Source organism: Brassica rapa, chromosome A03 (genome assembly GCF_000309985.2).
Source record: "Brassica rapa cultivar Chiifu-401-42 chromosome A03, CAAS_Brap_v3.01, whole genome shotgun sequence".
Taxonomy (NCBI): domain Eukaryota; kingdom Viridiplantae; phylum Streptophyta; class Magnoliopsida; order Brassicales; family Brassicaceae; genus Brassica; species Brassica rapa.
In genome coordinates, this window is record NC_024797.2 from 15,741,305 (window position 1) to 15,767,114 (window position 25,810).

Here is a 25,810-nt window from a genome sequence, read left to right on the forward strand (position 1 = left end):
AAATCAATACTAAACAAATAAAGACCAGGTGGAGTAAGTGGCTAAACCGGTTTAGAAGCGATTACTGGAAAGGCCAAAACATTCTTGAATAGAGCTAACCGATTTGTTCGCGATTAGGTCTGGAGTGTGGACAAAAAAAGGATCTGGAGTGAATAAAGATAGTGAATCTGAATCAATCATGAGAAATGGAATGAGATTCTGCTAAATCTAATCAAATTACAGTATATTGACAACAATTTAAACGAATTAATAGATTACGGTATATTGACAACAAACTAAACGAATATTAAGTAGATTTATAGTGCTTTAGTTTTACATTTTGGTTTAAGTCTTTTAATATTAATTTATTATTATATTATAAATCATGATTATAATTATTGCATTGAAGACTTATAACCCATAATTTTATTTTATTTGCTAATTTACAATATTTGATGTTTGTAGTGTTTTTATGAAAATTTACTTGTGACGGTTTAAATCTCTATTAAGATGCAAAGTTTCATACAAAAAGTAGTACATTGACAAATTAAGACAATCTCTAATAGTTCACTTTATTTTTTATTTTAAAATAGAATAACTTTTTTGAACTTATTCATAGTTTTGGTGGTTATGAGTTTGGTTATGGTGTGGTAGTTTTGTTGTTTTTGCCCTACCTAGAAATTGATCGGTATTGTATTGTGATTAGTAGCTCGGTTTTAGTTGTTTATATCATTAATAAATCCCGTCTCTTTGGACTTCATCTATGATATTTATCGGCTTTTTTTTAATTTTAAGACATTTCCAACTCTATTCTATTTTTTACTATAAAAGGAGTTTAGAGTAAAAATTTTTTAATAATATTTTATTTTTACTTTATAATAGAATAAAAAATAAGTTTACTCTATCTAAAAAAATGAGTTTAAAATAGAATATCCCTTATATATTAAAAGAGAATCATTTAAAAAATGATAACCTTTATTTTTGTATTATTTACAAAATTAGCATGCTGAAGTGGATTCATTAGAAGGCTTCAATTCCGACGTGGCACTCACAGAATGAATGTGGTCGTACCATATTCAAAGCTCTTATTCACCTAAGAAAAAAATCATTTCCTACCATATAATAATGTTTCCACCGACTACCATAATCGTAGTTATAGTTATAGTTATAGTTATTTACATCCCAATAAACCTGTCTTAACTTGAATCATGCAACTTATATGTCCAACAACGCAATAAATATGTCTTACATTGTATGATTTCTTTTTTTTTTATGATAACGATTATGATTATAGTATGCATAAGTACATAATTTGCGCCATTTTTGTCTTTGCTTTGTTGTATTACATTTGTACCTACAAAACAACAATTTTTGAGTTATTGTTCTTCTCATCACCATTGTCCATAATATAGCTCTTCAATTTAGTCGAACATGTTACAGAGCTTTTCACTGGAAATTTACGGAACACATTCCATATTCAGAAGGTCTCATTCCATTGTATATATGAAACATAGAATATATATCAACAACTTATAAATTAATTTATATTAGTTGGTGAAGACTTAATTATGGATGCATTCCAATGGTGAAACATGATGCAATTTCAGCCATTATATAGTTTAAAGAAGTAGATTATTTCTCTCATTTTGGGTCGTTTGTTTGACCAATAACCATTTTAAGATCGTTGGTTTAATGTACGATTTTAATATGATTTAACGTATAATCTATTTTTTTAAGAGACATTTACTTTAGATTTGTTGAACTTATATGTTATAATGGGTATATACACATGCATTTAATAGCTTAAATAAATATAGTGATGATAGCGGATTCATGGTTTCACAAAAGGAAATATTTATATTAATGTAAGAGTGTGTAGTTCAAGGTCAAATTTTATATCGGGCAACTTGAATCATGCAATTAATTATCTTTATATTTTAATTATTTAAGACTTTCAATAAAAGGAATGTACATAGTTATTCTGAAACTTGGTTACCAAGTCTAATATTTTTTCATGCAAGTAAATAAAAAAAATATATGCAATTTTATGAATCCCTATTCTATATTAGTGTCTAACTAAAATTTTATTATATCAGTGTAACTGAAAGTTTCCTATATGTATTGCTCATTATGCAATAATTGGCCGAAATTTACTCCTTAGTATAAAAAGTTATCTCTTATATATTAATAGAAAAACATTAAAAAAATTGTAACGTTAAGTTTGTATTATTTATAAAAAACCTAATTAGGATGTCAATTTGATTTACATAGCATCATAAGAATCAATTGAAAAATTAGTAAGTCCAAAATCCAATTGCTAAAAAAACTTATATTAATCCAAACATAAATGTATATATTATGGTAAACTTAAAACTCGACGATCTCATTAAATTAATACTCGGTGATCTCCCTAAATGAGATTTTCTTTAAATGACACAAGGTTGGTTTATATTGTGATCCAATATAATATTTTTTTTTCTATAAGAAAGTGAAGATATACTCTTAGTTCGTTTTATTTAGACAACAATTTAAATCAAAATTTGCTCTATATATATATATATATATATATATATATTATGGCTTAAGTATTGCATGCTTTTGCTATAAATCCAAAAGTAATGATTTTTTAAGTGTTAGTTTTTTTTATTAATAGCAAAGAGTCAATTTTGATATAAAAAATAGCAAAGAAACACAGCTATTCAGAATTGTTTTGTTAATAAAAGAAAAAAAAAAGAATATTGTTCGGTTCTCACGCCTTCCTCGCCTACAAAAATTTATATAAAGAGTAATACATAAATTAAGTTGTTTTGTTATTACCAAACAAACTTATATATCAAATATTTTTCCTTGCAACACAATTCTTTAAAACTTAAATTATGAAATTTATATTGAAGATTAAGAAAAAGCTTTGGCACCTAACTTATTTTTTTTGTAGTCTAGGAAAACATTAATAGTAACCTTTCGTAGTAGTTAATGATATATATCACGTTAACCTAACTTTCATCATTTACAAAATATCAGTTGCAAACAAATAATATTATCATCTTTGTACTTGGCCCTTAAATATAATAATAGTCGGGCTGTAAAATCTTTTGTTGTCTTAATGTGGCCCATAACCAAACTATACTTTAAATTATAAGCTTAATCCAATTTGTAATTATCTTTTTAATATTTTAATTTTCCATCTTATGTTGTCAAAAAAAAAATCTGATATTCTGAAAATTAGTGTAACTTCAAAATCGAAAATTTATAAATTTTATTTACCGATAAGTTAGTAAAATAAAATATCCAATTGTATCGGCCCAACATATAGATGATTATATCAACAATCAAAAATTATATACATATATAAACAATTCGATCATATATAAATTTTAAATTTGTCAATACAATATGTTTAATTAGACAACAACTACTTATTTCGAATTATCTATAATTGAGGTCGCTTAAATGTTTTTTTTTTAATTTCAACTGAGCCCAAGGAGGGTCAATCATAAACTGCCTGTTTAAATAAATAAGAAACGTTTTCACAAAGTTAATTCTTCCACCGAATTTTTAAGCTTGGTACAAAATTTTGAGTAAGTTCTATATGGTAAGTTTAATTTAAGATAACAGTATACTTTGTCAACAAGTATATAATTTTGACCATTGAAAACAACTTGCCAAATATGTTTGTGGTAGTTATTGAAAATTTACATAAATATTGGTTCAATGTATCACACTAAAATATGGTTTTTAAATAATTAATGCTAATTATTTTAACATTCTAAACAATCCGAAAACTTACATATGCTTACTATATATTTACGGTTGAGTTTTCCTTGGAAATATCATCAACTTTTTCACAACTTTTAATTTATGATTATAGGAGTATTAATGATATCACATTTTAATTGTTTGATTTGGGTTTCTATATTTTTCTATGTGTACCAAATATTTATACTTAGTTAATTATTCTATATTGAAAAAAACATAAATACAAATATATTTTGACCAGAAACACATGTATTCAGAAATCATGAGATTTTACAATATGAAAACATAAGTTTTTTTAATAAATATTTCACACTGCGCCAGGCGCATGTATTATCCTAGTCATTAGAGTATAACTAAGAAAAAAGATAAACTCTATCTAATCTACTGCCTAAAGGACGAATACGTTGAATTGTATTAAACTGCTATAAACACTGATTCCCAGAGCAAAAAAAAAAAACACACAGAAAATATGAAACTCGAACCAACCAACAAGCGTATCAACACCAAATCTTCTTAGGTTTTAGTACTATAATACGACTGACTGAAGAAATAATGCAAGACTGAAATAAAAGTGAAATCAAATAACTGACTAGTACTATAATTCAAAAAAAAAAGACTGAAATAAAAGTGCAAGTGGATCTAAAACACTATTAAAATTAAAATGTAGCCCCTCCCAGATATAGAGAAAATCCACAGGCTTAGCCAAATAAAGCAAAGAAAAGAAAGATTCCAATTAAAATTTAATGCGATTTCTTATAGATACAAAACATACCTCGTACGGACGCACATTGTCCACGTTGTTCAATAGCTATAGCCCATTTTAAAATTCTGATGGCTCAACAACACAACTGACTATTCTAGGAAGCTTTTAGTTGAACTCACATGTGACGTAAAGCAGCTACACGTTCCCATTCTATTTGATCTCAACCGTTTTTTAGAGTCAAAACATCATAGTCTTTTTTATAATGCTTGAACAGAAGCAATCATTTTCAGATACATCTCCCTTGGATACTCGATTTGTTTTCCCTCTTTGTTTTCGTCACAAGTGCAATGCAATAGGGGCGATTCAATCATATAAGACTAGCTAGTTTTGTTCCAAATATGCAATTAACAAAATTTTTAAAATAGATGCTATTTGTTAAACTTTTTAATTATTTTAAAGAAAACTCTGAGATTATGTAATAAAATTGGGCAGTGCCACAATAGTAACACGAGTTAATAAAATACATGGTAAAAATAAATAAAAATTGCTAGGGAATGGTAAAAGTTTAAATATTCTAAAAGTGTCAAATCCAAGTTCGGCTAATAAGAATTTTGTGTCACAAGATTAGCTGTCATCAATAATGACAATATGATCATATTTTGTTCTTTTGTAATAATAGATCGGTTTTAGATTTACCTCTACAATTTTATATTTTGTGTAACAATTACACTCCTGTTTGGTGTAAAAAAACAATTACACTCATGTTTGGTGAATATCAAAGCAAGGGAAAGGAAAACTAAAATAACAAAATATACAATATGTACACGTAAAATTATTTGGACAACACTTTACATGTCGCCATGACAAGACTCAGCGACATCAAATCCATAATTTGTTGTCAACTGTTCAAACGGTATGTTTTGTATCGAAATGTTAGTAGGTTAGATCTATACGTCACTGTAAATCCAATTGGCTATTGAAGAAGTACTTTATATCAGCATCACAGTTTTAGGACAGGTTCAAACGAAGATGAGTGTGTATACATTATTTCAACATATATACTTCACATTTCGAAAATTTTATAAATAAGTCTTAGGGTTTTATATGTACATACGTGATACGTATCGCTTAACCTACTCCCGGGTTTTCTCTCATCTTCATGAATCATGGGCTTTTTTACCTTCGTCATATATGGCACTTACACGTGTACTCGCTGTCAGCTCTAGACTCTAGTATCCGTTCGTTTAATAACGACTAACTTACTTTATATCTAAATTATCACTAACTATATAAATTGTTTAGCTAACCTAACTGAATTCTTCATCTAATATCACTTAGGGTTAGTGTTACTGGTGACAAAAACTGTGGAATAACATTATTTTTTCTCATTCCTAAAATACACCATTTATAAGTAACAAATTTCTATTTGTATTTATTGTTCTTTTTATATAGAATTATACATTAAAAATGTTTCTTGTTATAAATAATTTTTTATTTCTATTTTTGGTTCGTTTTTGTAGAGAATTATACAAAAATGTTTCTTATTAAATGTAGAAAACAATCATCTCTTTATTTTATTTGTGGTTATTTTTTCCTATTTGTTCATAAAATTCTTATAATGGTTTACCAGTTAGATCCTTAATCACTTAATGTTCGAGAATCCAAGATATAGAAAAAAATTAACGATTGTGTATCATTTTTTTAAAGAATTGTATAACATAATCATTCTCAGGTTAGCTTTGAAGTTTGAATCCTTCTCACAAAGATTACAAAGTCAAACGTCGTGATCGAATTTTATAAACCGTTGATTATGTATCACCTAGACAATTCTGATGTACAAAAGAGGCCCTAATTAAAATACTCGTATATAATCTAAGTTCATACGTTAAGACCAGATACAATTATCCAAGCTTATTCCATTTTTTGGTTATAAAAGGACAAAACGATAGTCTAATAACAATAGATAACGGTAGATGGAGTAAAGTAGGGATATTACATTATACAAATACAAAGGCTGGTGCGTATAAATAGCTACAGATGATACGAGCGTACTTATTTGTCGAAGTTATATGACATCATTAAGTTTCACTGTGGTGATACTTAGCCATCATAGGCTGACCTTGCGCCAGTGCGGCTGTATGTAGAGGCGGCTGCAAACACGATTGGGTTATTTGCTTGTTATTGACCCTTTTCCTCTTCTTCTCGTAGCTAACGCCACGTGCTTTAGCCTGAAAATCTCTAACCTCTCTTAGGAAAATCCTGACTGAACTTGAGCCAAAAGGGCTGATCTCGGGAGCTCCACCGTTCTCCTCGTAGGCGGCACGGAGACGACCGATAAGAGCGTCAAGTGAGCCCCAAGCTTGTCGGAGAGGACAAGGACAAGGCTCCGGAGGATCTGGGAGGCCAAAGAAGGCGCAGTTTTGGTTGTGGACTTTGGTTTTCCCGAACTGGTCAAGGTAACGCAGAAACTCTATGACGTGTGCGCCGCTGCAAGACGGTAGAGAGAGTGGTGGACGATGGTTTCTGAGGTATTGGCAGAAAGTGTTCCAATCACGGCGTTTCTGGTTCTCGTAGCGGCTAGTGGTAGGAGGTTGTGCCGAGAGAGTGGTACTAGGGTTCTTGTTATTATGATTTTGAGAAATCGAATCCATATTTTTTATAATAAAATATCTAAACTAGGGTTCGAGAGATTAGGGTTCTTTTCTGGATACTGAAATATTTAGGGGAGCATAAATTAAGTTTTAGAACTTTGTAAGTAAGATGGAGTGGATGGATCTAACTTCTTGGCTTACAAAATAGTTAAAAGAGAGAGACAGAGAGATGACTTAGATACTTCCTAGTATTATTGAGGTAGCTGCTACAGAAAGATGGATTCAGAAGATTGATGGTGATGGTGATAGTGGATGTTGCACAGAAATGGTTAGGGAAAGAAGACAAACCTGAGGAAGAGATCTATCTCTTGCTTCTTAATTTGAAGATGAGAGATATAAGTGGAAGAGATCAAAAGAGAGACTTCTTTCCTTTACTTAATTATTCTTTTCTACTATTGTTTTGTTTGTGTGTTTCCTCTTTTCTACTATAGAGAGATAGATAGCAAAATGCATTCACAGTTGTCCATATATATATAGCTGCAAAACACCACATGGTCATTTATATTGAGATAGGGAGAGAGAAATATAAGTCGTCAGACTGATCATCATACATCATAATTTTTTTTTCTATTTAAGACAAAACAGGAAGAGTAAATAGGAGAAGAGGACTCATTGTTACACAATGTATAAAAAGATAAAAGGACAAAAATTTGTTATGATTTTCATATGTCCACATTTTCAATTCTTTTTTCATATATGTTATAGTTGAATTCGGACCAAAGTTCACATATGTGGAATATTGTGTATTTATCTGATTAAGATTGACATTTATTTTCTGCAATTAATTAACTGTGTTATATATTCCTGAAAATGATGTTTGATCCACATTTATACAAAGATAGATTTGGTTATTACACTCGCTATGGATGCAGTCGATCCGAACCTATCCAAGTATTGGAAAATCGAAAAGTATTCATAGACTAGTTCTTGACAATATATACTCAAATTTTTTTTATCTATATTATAGGATAAAAGAACAATATACTTTTTTGTACTGTTATTTTTCAAACAATTCTAATACCGATATTCATGTTTTCAAACAACTCCGAAATTTCAGTTATACACCGTGAGGTCACAGATGCTCTTAGGGAAGTTGTCTTTCAAGTTAAGAGACTATCGTATAACGACGTTCTCTTTTGTGGAGATTCTGCCAATTAACCTCTCCAGGAAGCTAAAGAATTTTGTTCCATTCCCAAGGAAGAATCAGTCTCTCAAAGATGCTCATATCCAAACTCAGTTGGATGATAGCATGGAGCTCATCAAAATAAAAAATTTCGTTTCCAATATATCAATAGACTAGATTACGTTTTAGCTGATAGGTTAGCTAAGGAAGCTCGTGTAAAAACTAAAATTTTCTGGTGTTAGCTCTCTTATGTACAAACTTCCCTTAGAGCAACATTATTGGTTCTACTTAATTTTGTCCTTAGAATAAAATAATATTATTTTTTAGTTAGGGACAAGTGCATAAGGACTTTCTTAATTTTGTTGATTATTGGTAGGACCAAAAAAGTCCTTAGCATATTTTATATTATTTATTTTAATGTGTAATTAGATATAAAAAATACATTTTAAATAAAACATAAAAGAGAAGTTTAACATTAAAAAAAAAAAATTACAACAAACATTTTATTAAATTCAAAAAACATAAAAATTACATATTATTTGGAAGATGCCCAAATTTAGTCCAAATATTTTCAATCAAATCATTTTTTAAATTATGATGGGCTTGTCTATTGCGAACGTTTGTTCGACGATCCATTGTATTACCGAGTGGCGAAGGCATATTGACGGAAAATCTTTCCTCTTCACTTTCTTCATATCCAGGAACCACATATTGTGTCATTTCTGCCCGTTCATCCTCGACAATCATATTATGGAGGATGATACATGCTCTCATAATATTTCCTATTTTGTGTTTATCCCATAAATTAGATGGATTTCTGACGACTGCAAATCTAGCTTGCAGGACTCCAAAGGCACGTTCCACATCTTTCCTAACAGCTTCTTGGGTTTTAGCAAATAACGAATGTTTCTCACTTTGTGGTAGACGGATAGATTGAATAAAAGTCGCCCAGTCAGGATAAATCCCATCAGTGAGATAATAGGCCAAATGGTATGGATGACCATTAACATAGAAGTTGACTTGTGGTGCTATTCCGTTAATAACGTCATCAAAAACAGGTGATCGATCAAGAATATTAAGATCGTTCATGGTACCTGGTGCTCCAAAAAACGCGTGCCATATCCAAAGGTCGTAGTCAGCAACCGCCTCCAGCACAATTGTCGGTTTTCCGGTTCCTCGTGAATACATTCCTTTCCAAGCAGCAGGGCAATTCTTCCACTCCCAATGCATACAGTCGATGCTTCCAACCATTCCCGGAAATCCACGTTGTTCCCCGATATAAAGTAGTCTTTGCAGATCCTCCGGAGTAGGAGATCTAAGGTATTCATCACCAAATAAGTGGATGATTGCGTTGGTAAATTGGTGCAAACATTTTCTAGCTGTGGTTTCACCTAGTCGGACATATTCGTCAACGGTGTCAGCCCCACCACCATACGCCAACTGACGAATAGCTGCGGTACATTTTTGGAGGGCGGTTAGGCTAGACCGACCGGTTGCATCTTGTGAAGGTCTAAAATAATCCACTTCTTGCTCGAGACGATGCACAATACGCAAGAACAATGTCTTGTTCATTCGAAACCGTCTCCGAAAAATATTGTGCGGGAATGTGGGAGTCTCGCTGAAATAATCATTCCAAAGGTGGTCCTGGCCTTCTTCCCGGTTTCTCTCAATAAAGATACGTGTTTTTCGCTCTCTCGGTTTGGGAAGAATATCTGGGATTTCTAAGAAATCTTCAAAAATATTTTCAAATGGATCATCATCATCGTCATTTTGGTTATAATGATAATGTGAAGAAGAAGCCATTTTGAATGAAAAAAAGGCAATGTTTTTAATATAAGGTTGGAAGCAGAGGAGTTGTAATTTTCTTTTTAATATAAGAAGGAAGTAGAGAAGTTATAATTTCAACGAAAATATCCGTCACATTTATAGGTTCATAAAGTTACAATCTTGTGATTGTACATTATTTGTCTTGTGAATGTTACAACTACTTTTTAGGTACACAACATGTTTGGCTCATGACATTTTCAACTACTTTTTAGGTTCACTTATTCTGAATTTAAAACGTGCATAGGAGTTTCAAAGCCATAAACTATTACGAGTCATTACAAAAAAGTTATTATAAAAAAAAGTTCATTAGACGTTCCACAACCATAACATCAGAAACATAATAAGAAGTCATTACAAAGAAGTTCCCATAACCATAAACACATTAGACAAATACGATGATGAGACCTATGGAAATAAAGACCATAACCATAACCGCAACTAAGTACTCTACGCTACACTTTGATTTATTCTTGGCCAACTCACACACCATGTTCTCTAATCTAACGAGCTTCTGCTCATTAACGTGGTCATTGAAGAATGTCATAGAATCTACCTTCTCGGCTAACTGAAGTGTGTGTCTATCCCTAGCTCGCATCTCCTCCATTACAGCCTCGTCCCACCATTTCCACACATGACACTCTCCATCGTTTGCATTTCTACATGTGTAGTATCGGCGACCTGGTTCGATGCTAGACGTAGCAATCTTCGGTTCACTTCCACAGTAGCAGATCTGTGGAAATCCGAATTCAACCTCCGGCTGCGGAGGGTACACAAACGCAGGGGCTTGGTCTTGCTCAACGAGAGTTTCCTGTTGGTGAATGAGAGCTTCGCGTAACTGAGCTTGGTCTTGCTGAATGAGAGATTCGACTTCATTGTAGTCACTGTCCGTCTCTGCCCCACCAAACGTCTCATCCTGTGAAGGTTGTGAGTAGCTGTAATCAAGACCCATTTGTAATCCGAGAACTACAAAAAATTACAAGATAAAAGTTAGACGTTTGCAAGTAAACATAATAGATTAATTGATAAAGGTTTGCAAGTACATACGAGCAAGTAAACATCATACAAGCAAGTAAAGAACAAGTTTGCAAGTAAACATAATAGATTAATTGATAAAGGTTCCAGTACAAAGCAACCGGGACGGCTGTTCCGTTAAAAACATAAACATACAAAGTAAACTGACAGAAAACACACAAAGGAGATATTTCTCTAAATATATTTGGCGAGGAGCTTGTTTTTGGCTGTTTCTTCAGCCTCAGTGAGTGGTTCGGGTTTTGCTAGGAGAGTGTCTAAGATGGCTAGCTTCTGGAGTTTTTCTTTCCTATCCAAATCCACCTTCCTCAGTTCAAGTACCGTCGTATAGTAATCAACAGACTTCCCATTTCCATTACGTTTAGCTTTTGCAGCCTTTACACCTTCAGGGCGTATCTCTTCTTCACCAACACTTGTTGTTGAAGTTTGGAAATCTGACTCAACGGTTTTCCTCTTTGAACTTTCAGAAGCTTTTGTGTTGTTGAGGTTGAGCCATTTCTGCTCATACCTCAACACACACCAAGCATGCTCCAGTGTGAATTTGGACCCTTGGTCTGCGAAGAATATTTCATGGGCCACCTTCAGTACATCGTTCTCATGCTGACCACTAGATATCTGTCTCTCTGCAGCCGCATATGCACCACAAAACTTGGAAGTGTCATTGCTGATTTTGTGCCACCTCTGCTTGTAGTGGACATGCTCGCTACTTTCAACACTCTCTCCACCAGAAAGAGCTGCGAAGAAATAATCTCCAACTCGTTTCCAGAAAGTGCCTGATTTTTGGTTATTCCCTACAATAGCGTCCTTCGAGGTATTTAACCAGGCACTGATCAGCATCTCGTCTTCGGCCGGGGTCCATTTGTGTCTCCTCCCCCGCTCTACGGGTGGCTGTGCGGGTGGCGTTGGAGCCTCACCCTGTTGAGAACTGAACTGGGGGAACTGTGAAGACCCAGAAGGAAAACTCTCATAAGGAGAGTTTCCATCATTTACACTTTCGTGTTGACTGTAAAGAAGGCCCGTATAACCAGCAGACTGGCTATACGGATTCCTTGGATCCATAGAATGAAGAAGATAGCAGTGAAAAGAGAATAGAAAAAGGAATGTGACAGAGTTATAGCAGAGAAAAGATAAAGAAGATGAAGGTGAAAGGAGGGTTAAATAGTGGAAAATGGTAATTAAAACTACCATAATGACCTAACTACAAAAGTACATCTCAGTAACTTCACATTACACAACCATAAAATTACCTAAGTACAAGTGCTTTGGTCACAATCAAAACGGACTCGAGACTACCAATAAAGTGTGGCCTTGCAAACAAACTATATGCTTTAACTAGTATACAATAAGCCTTCTCCGGTCGCAAACAAAACAGAGAAAGAAAACTAGACAAACTAGTTCTTCAACTACCATTCAAGAGTGTGAAGTACCTAACAAACTAGTTCATTAACTACCATAATGACCTAACTACAAAAGTACATCTTATTAAGAGCAACATTAACACAACCAACAATTCATCTAAGTACAAGTGCATTAAGTACCTAGCAAACTAGCCTTGGTGACAATCAAAACTTTCAGCGAGATAGAAAGAAAGCGCTTTGATCACAAACAATACATAGAAAGAAAACGCTTTGGTCGCAAACAAAACGGAGAAAGAAAACGCTTTGGTCGCAATGAAAACATAGAAAGAAAACGTTTTCACTGTTATACCAACTACATTACATTCGAGATGATGAGAAAAAATTTAACCTTAAATTGTGGAGGAAATGGTTGTTTCTCTTCGATCTCCTTGCTAATACAATCCTGGTGGTCGAACCTCACCTCACCTAATAACCTCGCAAACATGTAAACAAACATCTCAGTTTCATGAGATAAACAACAATCAATCACACATACCCTTTCACACATATATGATACGACATCCCTAAATCTATAAACAACAATCAATCATTTCAGTTCCGTAAGTCTAAATACATGCAAACCCCGTCCAAAGTAGATCGAAAACATAAACCATATACATGCAAATCAGAAGGAGGAGGAACACATACCCTTTCACCTTCCAATCGCAGAGAGATGCCTCGGGATGAAATCCGTCGAGAGGAGACGACTTGGGAGGAGATTCGTCGAGAAGAGACGACGTGGGAGGAGAATCGTCGACGGAGACGACTTGGGAGGAGGTTCGTTGATCTGGACAACGGTGACGAAGGAGATGTGCCGTCGAGAGGAGACGACTTGGGAGGAGATTGGTCGAGAAGAGACGACGTGGGAGGAGATTCGTCGACGGAGACGACTTGGAAGGAGGTTCGTCGACGGGACAACGGTCACGGAGGAGATGCGACGGTGAGAGCAAAATCTCCGTTTCGATCGCCGCCAGAGAGAACAAGAGAGAGACGCGAAATGTCGATCTGGATCCCAATTTGATTTTTCCATAACAAAACCCTTCAACCTATCTCTCCCCGACACGTATCACCTAAGGACAAAAAAAAAATATGTTAGCTAACGACGAAACGGACGCGTCCCACCGAATTTAAAGGAATTTTGATTTAAATTAAATCTTTTAATCCCTAAGGACTTAAGCTAACGACCCTGATAATGTTGCCCTTATAGCCTTTTGTATCATCCACGAAAACAAAAACAAAAACAAAAAAGAGTCTTTTTTTTTATTACACAGATTCAAATTTGTAAAATCTCAGATTATATACGCCAAAATCTCAATCTTTATAAAGTTTATAGCTTTTTCAAAATTAGATTGTAAGGAACAAGAATTGGTTCAAAGTTAGAACATTTTTGAGTCACAGAAGAACAATTCAAAATGTGAAACCCACCAACACGCATTAACAACCCCAGATGGAGAAAGATTCGATTTTTTACAATAAAAATGTACACTTTTGAAATATATATGGAAAAAAACAGAGGAGATTCTTGAGATTTTGTGTACAATTTTTATAAATTGATAATGGGAGAGAGATTGTTCTTACAAGACTTGTGTAGGGGGATGAGGGAAGGATTCTTGTGCACCACCACCTCTGTCTTGTCTCCTCTCTCTCTCTCCGATTGCCCGTGAGAGTTTTGCAGACAAATTTGAAATGAATGTCTTTATGTCCAGACCAAACTTGTCTCCCTCTCGAGAGAGAGAAAAAAAGGAAGATTTTTTTTTTGGGAGGTGACTATTTTGAGTTATGTTTGATTTGTTAAGCTGATTTGGTTATTTATTGGGATTTTGAAAATTTTAATTATATTCTTTCTGAAAAAACAATTTGGAATTTATTGGCGCTTTGCATGACTTTAAATTTTCTTCTATCTACTAAATATTGAAAATGTACTACTCCTACTAGACATTGTTTCCTTGTTCAGTAAATTATTTCCCCTTTTCTTTTAAAATGTATAGTTATTAGTTAATATATACATTCCCTAGAACTAGAATGTTTCTCATTTTGATCCAAAACTTTTTGTATTATTTTGAATTCTTAAAGTTTAATTTTCTTTTTTGAAATTATCTAAAAACTGTGTTTGGTTAAGAAAACAGTGACTAGTCTATATGTATAGTTTGCTAATTTTAAATGACTACCTTAGATTGACCATACATATTATACTAATAAACATAAAATTTATATCATATCGTGAAGTGTTTTTCAGTTTAATTTGTCAATTATATTATTATCACAAATGAATTTACTATGGTGAAGTTTGAAATATAATTTTTAATTACCAATAGAAATCTAATACTTGAGATGTAAACAAAAATCACATTCAGCAATCAACTTCTCACCAGTTAGTTTGAGTTTGGTTAGTAAACAATCACATTAAAAATGTGTTTTGTTTAGCATTCAGATCTACTAGAACTTAGAAGCAACTTCAAACTAACACGAAAAAAAAGGAATTCAAACTAATCAGTAACCAGTATTCAGTAACCATCACACGGCCTTTACAGTCACAAGATTGAATACCAATATGACAAATACCTCATTTATAAGGACCATAAATACCAATGCGACAAGTTACTCGTTTTGATAATAACGACCTCTCGACAAACGTGATATGGCTACTTAACTAAACTGCACTGCCTGTTTGAATTTGTTCCATGTATGAGAATCGTACATACTATAAGAGTGACACAAAAATCATTCGAATAAAAAAATGAGAGGAAAAAAACATTCGAATCTTGTTAAGTTACGTATTTCATTTAATAACGTAAAAGAAAAAAGCTTAAAAATGCTTCTTGCCTTTTCCAGTTCAAACTTCAAGAGTAGTTCATGCTTTCCCTCGTTACTCTATTTAAATTCGCAGCTTTATTAAAGTGTTGTTTTTGAATATAGTATGGTGCGAATTGATACGCACAGACCATACTAGTCTATTATAATGTACACACGTATGCTTATATGTGCTCTTAATTTAATTATTTCAATGCTCATAATAACAAAACTTTTTACAAAATGAGTTTATTTCAACTGTTTGAAATTTTAATTAGAAAAAAACTTTTTGATAAATGACGTCCACGTTGAATTAGGAAAAACGTAGGACCCGTCACCCACGTCGCAACTCAAAATCATGTTATCCTTTGGCGGCAAAATTGATAGGAAAACATAAAACAAAAGACAAATCGGTGGGTTGGTCCAAACAAATGGTCCCGAATAACATATTGCCTATTAAACTGATAACAACCGACGAGATTGGTCTGTGTATTGTGGATACGGAGTGGACCATCTCTTTTCCATTGACGTTGGAGAATGGAGACTGTGATAAACAAAGACACGATGGATGTTCACTGACTCGTCAAACATGAATGAATGTAAGTGTATAAGTATAACCAAATCATTCACACTCAATAATGTTATGTATAATATATCAATATGATTTGATTATAGTCCGGAAAATCCAATTTAGTTGGAGTCTCTGTCTTTGTAATGCAGTTAATAACACTTCCCATCTGAATCTTTATCGTTCAAAACTCAAAAGTGAAAGTTTTTGTACGCACATACTGTTTGTAACAACATACGTGAAAGTAGATACTAAAAGAACCTCAGGCCCATTTAGGTTAGCATATTGTTGGCCCATTTAGGTTGGCACATCCGCTAACCTTACAAAGCTCGGGGTAATCTCGTAATTGAATAATAGTTGAAACGAGATCAACCAATCCGTTTTTCGCTCTTACTCGGTCAACAAACCACTCACAGACGAACACGTGGTTAATTTCTATTGGCCTTACGAGAAACGCACCGGGTGCTATATAAACCGTTACGCGTCGTAACGGTTTTCTAATTCCCCGAGTAACGAACCGAAACGATCAGAGAGAACGTTTCCCGCGAACGAGAGAGAGAGAGAAGAGAGTGATCGAAGAAAGAAGATGGCGATGGAAGTAGCAACACCGGCTCCGGCACCGCTCACGGCACCGGAGAGAAACATCGTTCTCGTGCCGTCGTCAGTGAAGGCCACCGCCGAGAGTCACAAGAAGAACAGGATCCAAGTCTCCAACACGAAGAAACCATTGTTCTTCTACGTTAATCTCGCCAAGGTGTGTCAAATCTCTCATCTGATATACGATTCGATTACGGAAGCGTGAGATCCGCTTGATTGTAGATTGTTACAGAGTTGAGTTTTGCTTGCTAGATCTTGTTGTAGTCGTAAGGATTCATGATTGATCTTCGATCTCTGCACACCAAGTGTTTGTTCGTATTCCTAATCTGAATGCGATCTTGTGCGTTTGATTCTTTATTGTTTGATGTGTAGAGGTACATGCAGCAACACAACGAGGTCGAACTCTCTGCACTTGGAATGGGTATAGATTTTTTAAGTATTTACTTAGGATTATTTACAAGATCTTTCTCTTTGTGTGATCTTATTTGAACTGTGTGGTTTGTTCATAGCGATCACAACTGTGGTAACGATCTCCGAGATCTTGAAGAACAATGGATTAGCTATAGAGAAGAGTAAGTACAGAGATTCTCTCTTTTTATGAACTAAGAAAAAAAATGCTTTCGTCTGATTCAAGAAACTGTTTTAATCTTTTGTTCAGAAGTGTTGACATCTACTGTGGGAATGAAAGACGAGACTAAAGGAAGGATGGTTCAGAAGGCAAAGGCGAGTGTACATCTCCTTTAAAGAACTTGTGACTTGTTAATTTTACATTCTTATATGGGTGTTGTTGCTGCAGATTGAGATTGTGTTGGGCAAATCAGACAAGTTTGACTCTTTGGTGCCACCTGTGACCAACGGCAAAACCCCCGAGGAGGTAGCTAAAGCTGAGACCGACGCGGCTATTGAAGCACAAGAAGAAGCTGCAGCCACCGAGGCCTAGGACGGAGCCTGTCTCAGAAAACACACCACAGAGAAAGATCGCGATATCACTCTTTTATTGTGCATTGTTGTTTTTGTTTCATTTTGTGTGACATATCGAACGAACATAATACTCTAGATATGATAGTAGTTGTTAGTACGAGAAATATATGATTTTTTTTCTCAAAACATTCCAGTGATTTGATTCTTTTCATTTTCTTAGTGGAATATAATAAGTAAAATGATGGTAGCTGTTTCGTGACAAGCAATCATACAGAGATGGGATCTAACTAAAAATATAAAACATAATAAGAATTAAAATTAAACATTATATGAATTTCTCAAAATTTGATTTTTTTGACAAAAAACTGTAAATGATATTTTAAATATTTGCAATATCCATATAATATATAATGTTATTTTAGATTTTATATTAAAGAAGTACCAAAACAGGAAAATTATTAAAAACAAATATTTTTGCAAGCAATAGAGAAAATTAAATAGCAACACACAAAGTCATAATAGGCCGAAGAGACCAAAGGCCCATAATATTGGGTCTACAGTTATAATCATGGCCCCATATTCCGTGAGTGGGTCTGATTACTCAAGAAACTTTCGTCAAAATTAGAGAGTTATCGAATTCAGAAGGTGTGAAGTGCAATAAAATAGAAGTTGAATACTCCTGGATCTCAACTTTAAGATAATTCACCAGCGCCTCCATAACCGCCGGAATCTCTCACCCGCTCTCTCTCTTTCTCCGCCGCACCTCGTTCAAAGCGAGTTTCCGGTTTACTCTCTAATCCCGTCGAAGGTTCTACCGATACCACGTAAGTACACACCGTCTTATCTCTGCTCTGTAATTCTCGCCTCTCTCAATTGGCAATTCTAGGGTTCGTAAAGTCTAGTGCTCTAATCGAATTTTTCTAGGTTCCCGTTTCACGCAGTTTGTTTCTATGTGTGAGTAGAAGCTAGGCTTACTAATTTGCGTGTGTGTATTCTGATTTTTTTTTTTTAAATTCAGTGCTGTAGTCATGGCTGAAGCTGAGGATCAGCAAAATTTCGTCGCAAACAATGGAGACGAGGTTCCAGAGCATGGGTTGGATGAGGTCCATAACGGGTTACAGTACCAGGTCCATGATGAGACTCTCGGTCACCAACCGTACCAGGTTCAAGATCCGGTTCTTGAACCGGAGCAGTACGAGGTTCAAGATCCGGGTTTTGAGCCTCAGGAGTTCGCTGGTCAGTTAGAGTACAATGACTTCCACGTGCAGGAGGACCAGGTTAGTGAAGAAGTCCAAGACCAGCCGCGGGATGAGCTGCAGTATCAGCCGCAAGATCAGGAGGAGTATCAGTTGCAAGACCAGGCTGAGTATCAGGTGGAAGGAGAGGCAGGAGATCAGGATGGTGATGAAGTGCAAGGTGAAGGTGAAGGTGAAGGTGAGGAAGGAGTTCCTGAGCGTGTTGAGGATTTAGAGAAGTCAGAGCCTGAAGGAGATGCAACAGCTGGAGGTGAGGAGAAGAGGTGGCCTGGATGGCCGGGAGAGACGGTGTTCCGTATGTTGGTTCCTGCTCAGAAAGTGGGTAGCATCATTGGTCGCAAGGGTGATGTCATTAAGAAGATAGTGGAGGAGACAAGAGCTCGTATAAAGATTCTTGATGGTCCTCCAGGCACAACCGAGAGAGCTGTGAGTCTCTACGTCCTTTTTTTTTTTTCCTGTGCCTTACATTTCATGCTATATAACTTTAAGCAATTAGTAAATTATGCGCTTGAAACAAAACTAAAATCCTAATTATAAGTAAACTATTATAGTAGAAGATAACACTATTTGTCCCTATAATTCACTGATTTGGGAATTTTAGGCGATAGCTTCTGTTGAAAAAATTAAAAGGCCATGAAATTTTGGTTGAATAGACAACATTTGAACATACTTTTCCATTAATCTTAATAAAGATGTAAGTAAACAGAAGAAACGGGACACTCTAAGTTAATAATAAAGTCATCCAGAAGTTGTAGTTTGGCTGATTGATAAGGTTTGGAGCTGCTGAAAATGTGTTGAAGAATGTAGTGCATCAAGAGATACCACCTTAGTAAGTAAATTAGGCTTAAATCGGGTATAGTAATCAGCAGGCCTGGTTACCATTTCCTTCAAGTGAAAGGATGAAGATACTCAACGAAGTTGATTAGGTGTGAGTAAGGTTCCCTTTATTGCTGTGATCACCATGAATCTGTGCAGGTTTCATCTTGCAAGTTTTATGGCAACAAATCAACCATCGTTAAATGAAGAACCAAAGCCAGATTGCAGGAAGTCAGCCTTGAGGCACTACAAAGTGCTGATAAGTTTATCTGAGTAGCCAAGGTTCTTCTTGTATAAATCTCAGTGCCGTGAAGCTCTGCGTTCTTTATGGTAACTTCAGTACCTGGATGGTTGATGTCTTGCTGCAGACTTTCTGCAGCATGCAAGGACCTGCTTAAACGGGATGTAACAAAATGTGGAAGATGAAATTATTGATTAGGCAACAATTAAGTAAAGAGAAGTTTTAGATTGCATGAAAGAGGTTGTGGTTCTATGAAAAGCTTCTATAAGTCTAGAAGATTGATATTGGATGCTATGGGCATCTTAAAGGCGATAAACTAATTACCATGGGTAAAAAACTTGAAATGAAGATCATAACTAGTCAAAGTGCATACGAGTCTGTACTTCTTTGGAATTTTCTTTATGCTTTGAGAATGATGGCACCAAAATGGATAATTGGTATAGAGACTAAGATCGCTGTTTGTGGAATGTTTTATGTTGTTTGCTGATGTTGTCTACTTGTTTCCTCTTTGTTGGCAGGTTATGGTTTCTGGAAAAGAAGAGCCCGAATCATCTCTACCTCCTTCTATGGATGGCCTTCTGAGAGTCCACATGCGGATAGTTGATGGTCTGGATGGTGAAGCTTCTCAGGCCCCTCCGCCTACAAAGGTTTCAACAAGATTACTGGTTCCAGCATCTCAGGCTGGGAGTTTGATTGGAAAACAGGGAGCTACAGTTAAAGCCATTCAAGAAGCAGCTGGTTGCATAGTGAGAGTCCTCGGATCAGGTTCCTTCTCTTCACATTTTACATACTGAAATCATGTTTTCTGCTCGGTGCTTTTGGTTTCAATGCACTGGTGGCACATGCTTAGTTGATAGAAATAACATGAACCAGTTGAAAACCTGATTTAAATCTCTCTAGTGATTCTATGTTTATCTATTTCAGATTGGCTTTTTTTTTTTGGTGTGGTTCGTTAATTCCTTGTTTAATGGTAGTTCTTACCGAGGTTTGTTATGTGGACTTTTTGTAGAGGATTTGCCTGTTTTTGCTCTTCAAGACGATAGGGTTGTTGAAGTTGTGGGGGAACCAACAAGTGTTCATAAATCCTTGGAGCTGATTGCATCACATCTCAGAAAGTTTCTGGTTGATCGTAGCATCATCCCATATTTTGAAAGCCAGGTGAGCTTATTTTCTCCATCGGATCTTTGGCATTGTTTATCAATTGCATAGCATGTATCGACTTCTCTCCTTACTGAGCTTACTCTGCTTTTGAAACAGATGCAAAAGCCAACTCGCCAGATGGATCATATGCCGCCACCACACCAGGCCTGGGGTCCACCTCAAGGCCATCCCCCAAGTGGTGGTGGGGGTCCTGGCTATGGTCACAACCCACCTCCGTACATGCAGCAACAACCTCCAAGACATGATAGTTACTATCCTCCTCCTGAGATGCGTCAACCTCCAATGGAGAAACAGCCTCATCAAGGTATATCTGCTTATGGAAGGGAGCCTCCTATGAATGTGCATGTATCAGCCGCCCCACCTATGGCCGCTCAGGTATTCTTCCCCATCTCTTCCACATGGCACATGTTGTGATGTGTTTTTAGCCTCTTCACGGAATCTGACTGGTTGGAATTTTTATGTTTTGTCTTTTCAGCAAGTTACGCAGCAATTGCAGATTCAACTGTCTTACGCAGATGCAGTGATTGGGACATCAGGTTCCAACATAAGCTACACTCGACGTCTTAGTGGCGCAACAGTAACCATTCAGGAAACCAGAGGAGTACCTGGTGAAATGACCGTTGAGGTTAGCGGAACTGGCTCACAAGTCCAAACCGCTATTCAGCTTATCCAGGTACACCATTATTCTCAGATTTCTCAACGATAGTACAATAGGATAGTGGCTTAACTCTGCAGCCATATACACTTTTGTAGATTTGAGTTCTGACAGTTGATTGTGTTGATGACAGAACTTCATGGCTGAAGCTGGAGCGCCGGCACCAGCACAACCGCAAACTGTAGTAGCACCAGAGCAGCAAGGCTATAACCCTTACGCAACACATGGCTCAGTCTATGCAGCGGCTCCAACGAACCCGCCTGGAGGATACGCTACGGATTACAGCTCAGGCTATGGTTACTGATCAAGGATCATTATCAAGTTACTTTTGTTTAGAATGTTTTACTTGTGTCGAGCAAGAGTGAGAGAACACTAGATGATACCTAATCAAGTAATGTTTTTATTAGCAAGCACCCTGGTTCTTGAAATCAGTTATCATTTGTTTTCCAGACATGGTGTTGTGTACCATTCACTATTGTCTTTATTAATTTGATCTAGAACAAAATTTCAAATCTCCAGTTTCACAAACATTGACGTAAGACAAAATCAGCTATCAAACAATTTTAGGAAGACTTGATGAGTCAAACCTTGACGTATGACACAAGTTTAGAAGACTAGATGACCTTTCTTCTCCCCTCCATACGCTTGAAGACTAAACAAACAGCTCTCCTTTTTCTCCAAGAACTCCTCCTATTTACTTGCAGATTTTTGTAGAAATTATATTACTTCATTAGATCTTAAGATAAATTCTTGAGGCGTTTGATCAAAAAAAAAAAAAAAAATCTTGAGGCTTTATAAATTTGTGTTTGGTGCAAACCCATGATGGACTGGAGATTGCTCAAAGCTGCAGCTAAAGGAGATACTAGTTTCCTTGATCTTTCCAAGTTGCACCATTCAGATTTCAATAAGGTAACGCCACATAACAACAACCTTCTTCACATTGCAGCTAAGCATCAAAGGCGTGATTTCTCTGCCGCCATACTTGACCTGTGCCCATCCCTCCTCCTTAGAGAAAACAACAACGGAGACACACCTCTACACGTTGCTGCTAGTGTAGGATCCTTTCAAATCTTACAACTTCTTGTCAATGAAGTTGCTTCAGATATCGAGAACCTGGGAGTAACCACCAAGCAGCTATTGAGAATTACTAATAAGCAGAAGGATACAGCGTTACATGTTGCATTAAAGAATGGACATGGCGATGTAGCTAAGCTCCTAGTTGAACTAGACACAGGATTGCTAGATATGGTCAATAGCAACAACGAATCTCCTTTGTACTTAGCTATTGAGAGAGGGCTTTTCGACGTTGCTGGTCATATTGTGGAAAGATTTCCTTTGGTTTCTGGTAAAGGGCCTAAAGGTATGAATGCTCTGCATGCTGCTGTGGGTTCTGACATTGTCACTAAAGGTGAAATTTCTTTCTTGTTACATTCGAATTTATCATGGACTTTCATCTTAAAATCAATTGGGTATAAGTGTATGTAATGGATTTTTTTTTCTCTTATATATTAGTTAATTATTTTCTCAATTAATGATGTGAGACTTTATTTATGCATTAATATTTCTTTCTCTATTGATTTTTGTTGTTGTTTTGGTTAGATTTCTTGAAAAAACTGATGGAGACAAGGTCGGAAATGACCAAAGAAGTCGATGTTATCGGATGGACACCTCTTCATTATTCAGTATGGCTAGAAAAAATCGAGATAACTCAACTTTTGCTTCAGCAAGATAGCTCAGCTGCTTATATATCAGACAAGGAAGGACAATGTCCGCTTCATCTTGCGGCATCTACTGGTCAAACTGATGCATATAGAGAGCTTGTTGGTAGCTGTCCTTATGTTTGGGAAATAGTTGATGGTAAAGGAAGAACATCTCTTCACTGTGCTGTCATATCAGGACAACGAGGAATCATTCAATGTATTCTAGATATGCCTGAGATCTCTCTTCATTTGTTGAATGAAAGCGACGTAGATGGAAACACGCCTCTCCATCTCTCGGTTGTTTACAAATGTCACACGATTCTGGTGCTGTTCTTGCGTAACAAGCGAGTGGATAAGCTTGCTATGAACCGTAATCATTTAACAGCTGCTGAGCTCTTTTATTCTCAGAAGCAAGAGGTAACATTGAATTACCTCTTTTTATGTGTGCTGAGCATAGTATTTTATCAATAGTATTTTATCAAGTTCCTGTTGTTCACGAGCCCTGCGGAAATCAAACCAAACCGAACCAAAATTCATTTTTTCTGTTAGAGTTGGGTTAATAGTTTGGTTCTGTTTTGCAATTTTTAAAAATATTTTGTTTTTTGGTTCTGTTTAGTAATAATAATCGGTTAGTGCGGTTTTTAAGTTCCTGTTGTTTTGGGCCCTGCAGATTAACCAAACAAAACTCACTGAACCGAAATTCGTTTTTTTTTGTGAGAGTTCAGTTACTTAATAGTTTGATTTTGTAATTTTTTTTAAAAATAAATTTTGTTTAGTATTTGGTTTTCACATTTTGTTTGTAAAATAATTATGACCAAATTATACTGACTATACCAAATCAGACCAAAATCATATTCAAAATAAAAATTGAACTAACTAAATTAAATTGAAACTACTCAATATTTTAACCAAATTAGCCTAAAATTGAACCGAAAATTGAAAATTTCAGTTTAGTGTAATAATTTTTTTTTAAAAAAATCAAACTAATTGATTATCGAACCAAATCAAGTTTTTGTTCGGTTCAATTTGGCAAAATATTGGATGACCCAAACTAAACCGAACTCATAGGCCTCTCTTAACCGATGTGTCATCATTTCGTTTCTTTTTCAGATAAGTTTTAAAGTGGCGGTGGCATACTATGCACTGCAAAGATACTACAAACAACCGTCTCAGCAACAGAACATAGACACAAAGAAGCAAGAAAAAGCAGATGTTGAAGAAAGCAACGCAAGACATGACTGTGCAATGTACGAGGTTCATCTTTTTGTCGCGGTTCTTGTCGCAACCGTAGCATTTGCCGCGGCATTCCAACTACCCGGCGGTTATAAACCAGACGGTACACCTGTATTGAGTGAAGAAGTAGCTTTCACATGTTTCTTGGTGTTTGACACAATCGCCTTTATCTTCTCGGTAGCCACAGTCTACCTCTTGTTCTATGCTTCGAGAGACATGTTTCGCGCACGCTCAGCTTTGCTCTACATGTCCACTTTGCTAATGGTTGTGTCGCTGATCGCAATGGCCTCTGCTTTTGTGTCAGGGATGTATCTCATTTCTTCCAAGTGTAGAGAATTAGCCATCGTGCCTTTCTTGATGGTTGGTCTCTTTGTGTTGCACTGTTTCTTCTACTGGTTTATTGATCCACGAGGCAGCTATGTCCGTGGTCTTGAACGACCTCGCCGGTTTTTTAGGAAACTAGTCTTTAGAAACTCAATGGTTCATATTTTTGTTTGTGACTGATGTGTAACCAACCATTGTTAGAAATTGATTAGAATATTTTACTTGTAATTTGAGATGATTTTTATTAAAATAATAAATATACTGTTATTTAAATATAATGTTACTGAATTTGTTATCTATACTATTATTTGCGAGGTAAATTTTTGGAATCGAGCTCTCACGTTAAAAGTTAGAGCGGTTAATATCTATAATACCTTTAATGAATTTTATAAATAATTAATTATATAATCAAAAACGAATTTTAATTAATAATATTAACTTTTTTGAAAATAAGATAATTCTTATATATTGTGTTGTTATCTTAAAACATATTTTTCAATTATAAAATTTAAAAATAAACTATAAAACAATTATAATAAATTCAGTGGTTAAAGTCAATGTTATATTTAATAAAATTTAATTAACTATACTATTCTTTGCGAAGTAAATTTTTGGAATCGAGCTCTCACGTTAAAAGTTAGAGCGATTAATATCTATATTACCCTTAATGAATTTTATATATAATTAATTATATAACCAAAAACGAATTTTTATTAATAATATTAACTTTTTTAAAAATAAGATAATTCTTATATATTGTGTTGTTATCTTAGAACATATTTTTCAATTATAAAATTTAAAAATAAACTATAAAAAAATTATAATAAATTCAGTGGTTAAAGTCAATGTTATTTTTAATAAATTTTAATTAAACATATATATTTAATTAGATTTTTGTCATATATATATATGTTTGATTTAATTTTTTTGAAAACATAAATAATAAGTTATTATGATGGTTTTTGAATTAATAAAAAATAAACTAATAAATATTTGTAAAACGATTAAGCCCGCATATGCGGGCAAGACACCTAGTTTGATAAACTACTTTGAAATTTACTGTTCTGGTTTTTTTTTTTTAAA

At 34.9% G+C, this 25,810-nt stretch overlaps 6 protein-coding genes across 6 annotated transcripts; 3 read left to right on the top strand and 3 right to left on the bottom strand.

The window, feature by feature from the left end:
* Window positions 1-1,229: 1,229 nt before the first annotated feature.
* LOC103859037 (protein LIGHT-DEPENDENT SHORT HYPOCOTYLS 2) lies at window positions 1,230-8,184 on the bottom strand. The gene has a single exon (XM_033288439.1). It carries the CDS (start codon window positions 7,087-7,089, stop codon window positions 6,517-6,519), a length of 573 nt encoding a protein of 190 aa, XP_033144330.1. The 5' UTR covers window positions 7,090-8,184; the 3' UTR covers window positions 1,230-6,516.
* A 556-nt stretch (window positions 8,185-8,740) lies between these two features.
* LOC117132597 (putative nuclease HARBI1) lies at window positions 8,741-10,015 on the bottom strand. The gene has a single exon (XM_033287324.1). It carries the CDS (start codon window positions 10,013-10,015, stop codon window positions 8,741-8,743), a length of 1,275 nt encoding a protein of 424 aa, XP_033143215.1.
* A 1,230-nt stretch (window positions 10,016-11,245) lies between these two features.
* On the bottom strand, window positions 11,246-12,127 carry LOC117132598 (glutathione S-transferase T3-like). Its single transcript, XM_033287325.1, has one exon. It carries the CDS (start codon window positions 12,125-12,127, stop codon window positions 11,246-11,248), a length of 882 nt encoding a protein of 293 aa, XP_033143216.1.
* Window positions 12,128-16,173: 4,046 nt separating this feature from the next.
* On the top strand, window positions 16,174-17,545 carry LOC103859039 (uncharacterized protein At2g34160). Its single transcript, XM_009136519.3, has 5 exons — window positions 16,174-16,577; window positions 16,793-16,841; window positions 16,930-16,992; window positions 17,079-17,143; window positions 17,217-17,545. Exons 1-5 carry the CDS (start codon window positions 16,410-16,412, stop codon window positions 17,358-17,360), a joined length of 489 nt encoding a protein of 162 aa, XP_009134767.1. The 5' UTR covers window positions 16,174-16,409; the 3' UTR covers window positions 17,361-17,545.
* A 392-nt stretch (window positions 17,546-17,937) lies between these two features.
* Window positions 17,938-21,984, top strand: LOC103859040 (flowering locus K homology domain). The gene is made up of 7 exons (XM_009136520.3): window positions 17,938-18,165; window positions 18,360-19,023; window positions 20,173-20,419; window positions 20,664-20,812; window positions 20,912-21,190; window positions 21,291-21,488; window positions 21,604-21,984. Exons 2-7 carry the CDS (start codon window positions 18,370-18,372, stop codon window positions 21,772-21,774), a joined length of 1,698 nt encoding a protein of 565 aa, XP_009134768.1. The 5' UTR covers window positions 17,938-18,165; window positions 18,360-18,369; the 3' UTR covers window positions 21,775-21,984.
* A 230-nt stretch (window positions 21,985-22,214) lies between these two features.
* On the top strand, window positions 22,215-25,000 carry LOC103859041 (protein ACCELERATED CELL DEATH 6). Its single transcript, XM_009136521.3, has 3 exons — window positions 22,215-22,878; window positions 23,070-23,587; window positions 24,281-25,000. The coding sequence occupies exons 1-3, from the start codon at window positions 22,290-22,292 to the stop codon at window positions 24,905-24,907; spliced, it is 1,734 nt and encodes a 577-aa protein (XP_009134769.1). The 5' UTR covers window positions 22,215-22,289; the 3' UTR covers window positions 24,908-25,000.
* The last annotated feature ends 810 nt before the right edge of the window (window positions 25,001-25,810 follow it).